The sequence below is a fragment of the Frankliniella occidentalis genome, unplaced genomic scaffold (genome assembly GCF_000697945.3).
Source record: "Frankliniella occidentalis isolate FOCC.00 unplaced genomic scaffold, Focc_3.1 Scaffold3259, whole genome shotgun sequence".
NCBI classification, from domain to species: Eukaryota; Metazoa; Arthropoda; class Insecta; order Thysanoptera; family Thripidae; genus Frankliniella; species Frankliniella occidentalis.
In genome coordinates this window covers 3694-6368 of record NW_026270323.1, presented here as the reverse complement: position 1 = coordinate 6368, position 2675 = coordinate 3694, and the positions used below count along the sequence as shown (strand labels likewise).

Genomic DNA, 2675 nt, shown 5'->3' with positions numbered 1-2675 from the left:
CGGGGGCGGCGGCAGTGCCGAGCCGAGCGCGCCCGCTGGTTGGGTGGCGGGGCGGAGGCGGGAGGCGGCGGCGGTGGAGGCGGCGGCAGCGGCACGCGAGGGAACGCCGGGCCGCGCGGAGCAGAGGTCGCCCCCCGAGCAGCCCAAGCCAGCCCTCGGCGAGCCCGAGTGCGCTACATGCTGTCCCGGTAGGCCCGGCGGCCGAGCTTCCGGCTCGATGGCGCGCTCAGGCTGTCTTCAGCAATGGCGCGCGAGGGGACTGGCGTTGGCGCAAGGTTGGCGGCGGCCTTCGACCTCAAGCTCTTCAGCGATGGTGGATGAGAAAGCCGACGTCAGCCGAAAGCCGTGTGCGGCGCGCCGCGGGAGCAGGCTGCGGCCGCGAGCCTCGCCGGCCTGCAAACCCACGCTGAATATTCTAATGCGACGGCACAGGACAGGCACGGCGGACAGACCCTGCGGACCCAGCAACGGACACGCCGCGAGGGCGACCAGCGACCACTGCTGCCGGACTGCGGACTGCGGCCGGACCGGACTGCGCCCGGGCGCACACCTGCTGGACAGAGTATCGATTGTCGCCGCGGGGCGCTCGCGGTTGATGTGCCCACGTGTACCTGAAGTGCGTAAGGCGACCTGGCACCGGAAAGGGCCGCAGGGAGCAGTCAGTGAGCGAAGTGCACGCAAGTGACTGAACGGCGACCTCGGCCGTCGGCCGCATGCCTCTATCTGTGCAACGCGCCGCCCGCGCACTGCTGCGCTGCGGCTGCGCCCGCGGCAGACAGGCCAGGGGACAGCAGCGGGTGATAAGGATAAACGGTATACATACGATGAGATAGGGGGCCCACCGGGGGCCACCCTCCACCACAAGCACGGCACACTCACCTTGTCCTCCTCCTTGATGGCCGCCGCGGCGGACGCGGCCGCGGCCGCCCTGTTCTGCCGCCGCCGGGTCTGGGCGCGGATCTCGTCCGGGTGCGCCACGGGCGGCACGTGGTGGTTCATCTCGTGCACCGTCAGGCTCTGGCGGATGTCGGCGCAGAAGTTGCACGCGCGGCACGTGTAGCGGCCGCTGCCGCCGTGGTTCTTGACGTGGCGCTCCAGGTTCCAGCGGTACGGCGACTGGAAGTCGCAGTCGTCGCACTTGATGAGCGGCATCGTGTGGTACTTGAAGTGCTTGGTGAAGCGCGCCCGGATGTGCGTCACGTACGTGCACTTGCTGCAGCGGTAGAAGCGCTTCTTGAGGTGCACGACGCTCTCGTGGCGCGCGACGAGCGAGGGCGCGCGCGACGTGAAGTCGCAGGACGAGCACTTGTAGGCGTGCGTGACGGGGTCCTTCTCCATGCGGACGCCCCTACGGTTGCCCTGCTGCGGCCAGGTGGCGTACGACTGCGACTCGTCCTCTTCCTCGTCGTGGTGCCGCGACGCCGGAGACATCGCCTCGAGCTCCGGGTTGTCGCTGTTGTCCCGGACGACGCCGACGCTCGTGATGACGCTGCTGTGGCGGGAGGGCGGAGTCGAGCCCCCCTCCTGGCCGTCCTCGTGGTCATCGTCGCCGTCCTCGGGGGCCTCGTCGTCCAGTTGATCGATCACGAGTCTGTCGTCGTCGTCATCGTCAGAGCCGTCCACGAGCGTGCTCCTCGTGACGGTGCACGTCGGCGGCGTCCTTCGAGGTCTGCTGCTGGTGCCCGGGTCGCCGCCGGCGGCCGCCGCTGCTGCCGCCACAGCTCGCGCAGCCATGGCCACGTTGTGCTCCTGCTGCATGAGCTGCTGCTGTCGCTTCTTGACGATCCTGGCGGCCTGCCGCTTGTGCATCTCGGCCACGAAGTCGTCGTAGTAGTCGTCGCGGTCCCGCGGCGGCGGCCCCGGACGGCGGCGCTCTGGCCGGGCGGGGTCGTGCACCATGGACACGTGGCGCTGCATCTTCTGCGAGTGCCGCGAGGCGTACGTGCAGTGCGGGCACTCGTAGATCTGCATGCGCTCGTGGTGCACGCAGCGCAGGTGCGTCAGGTAGGCGCGCGGGCTCTGCGTCACGAAGTCGCACTGGGCGCACATGTAGTTGCGCTCCGCCTTGTCCGCCTGCTTGGCGGCCGCGAGCTGCTCGTCGTCGTCCAGCGGCTCGGGAATCATGATGACGGGAGGGTCGTCGCCCTCCGCCAGGAAGTGCATGGGCACTGCGGGCAGAAAGAAAGGGGAGCGGAGGTTAGTCATCGCCGGCATGGCAGGGGGCGGGGCAGCGGGCACGAGGGGAACACCGGGACCGGGGGCAGCGGGCACGAGGGGAACACCGGGGACAGCGGGGCACTACATCCATACCAGGACAGGAGTGGTGGGCACCGCGGGTGCGGGCACCGGGGCACCAGGGCGCACTGTCAAGAGCATCGGGCACCGCGGGCACCGGGACATCGTGGGCACCGAGACATTGCCACGCTGCCATGGCATTATCGCCGTGCTTGGTGATTGATACAATAATCTCTCCGGCACACACCGCATGCAGCTGGCGCGGGGCGCGGCTCGCAGCTGGCAGCGCGCGCAGCTGGCCGGTGCGGCGCGGCTATCCTTTTCCAGCCGCGCGGTGCCACTCGCCGCGAGGCCAACGCCGCGCCGCAGACTACACGGACTAATTCTGGATGCAGCTGGGGGGCCCGGGGGCCCGGGGGCCGCGCCCGTCCTGCATGCGC

At 70.0% G+C, this 2675-nt stretch overlaps 1 protein-coding gene across 1 annotated transcript; it reads right to left on the bottom strand.

The window, feature by feature from the left end:
* Positions 1–879: 879 nt before the first annotated feature.
* Positions 880–2162, bottom strand: LOC127752032 (hypermethylated in cancer 1 protein-like; the record flags this gene model as incomplete). The annotated part of the gene is made up of 1 exon (XM_052276512.1): positions 880–2162. A coding segment is annotated over exon 1 (1245 nt), but the record flags the coding sequence as incomplete, so codon positions are not given.
* Between the last annotated feature and the right edge of the window lie 513 nt (positions 2163–2675).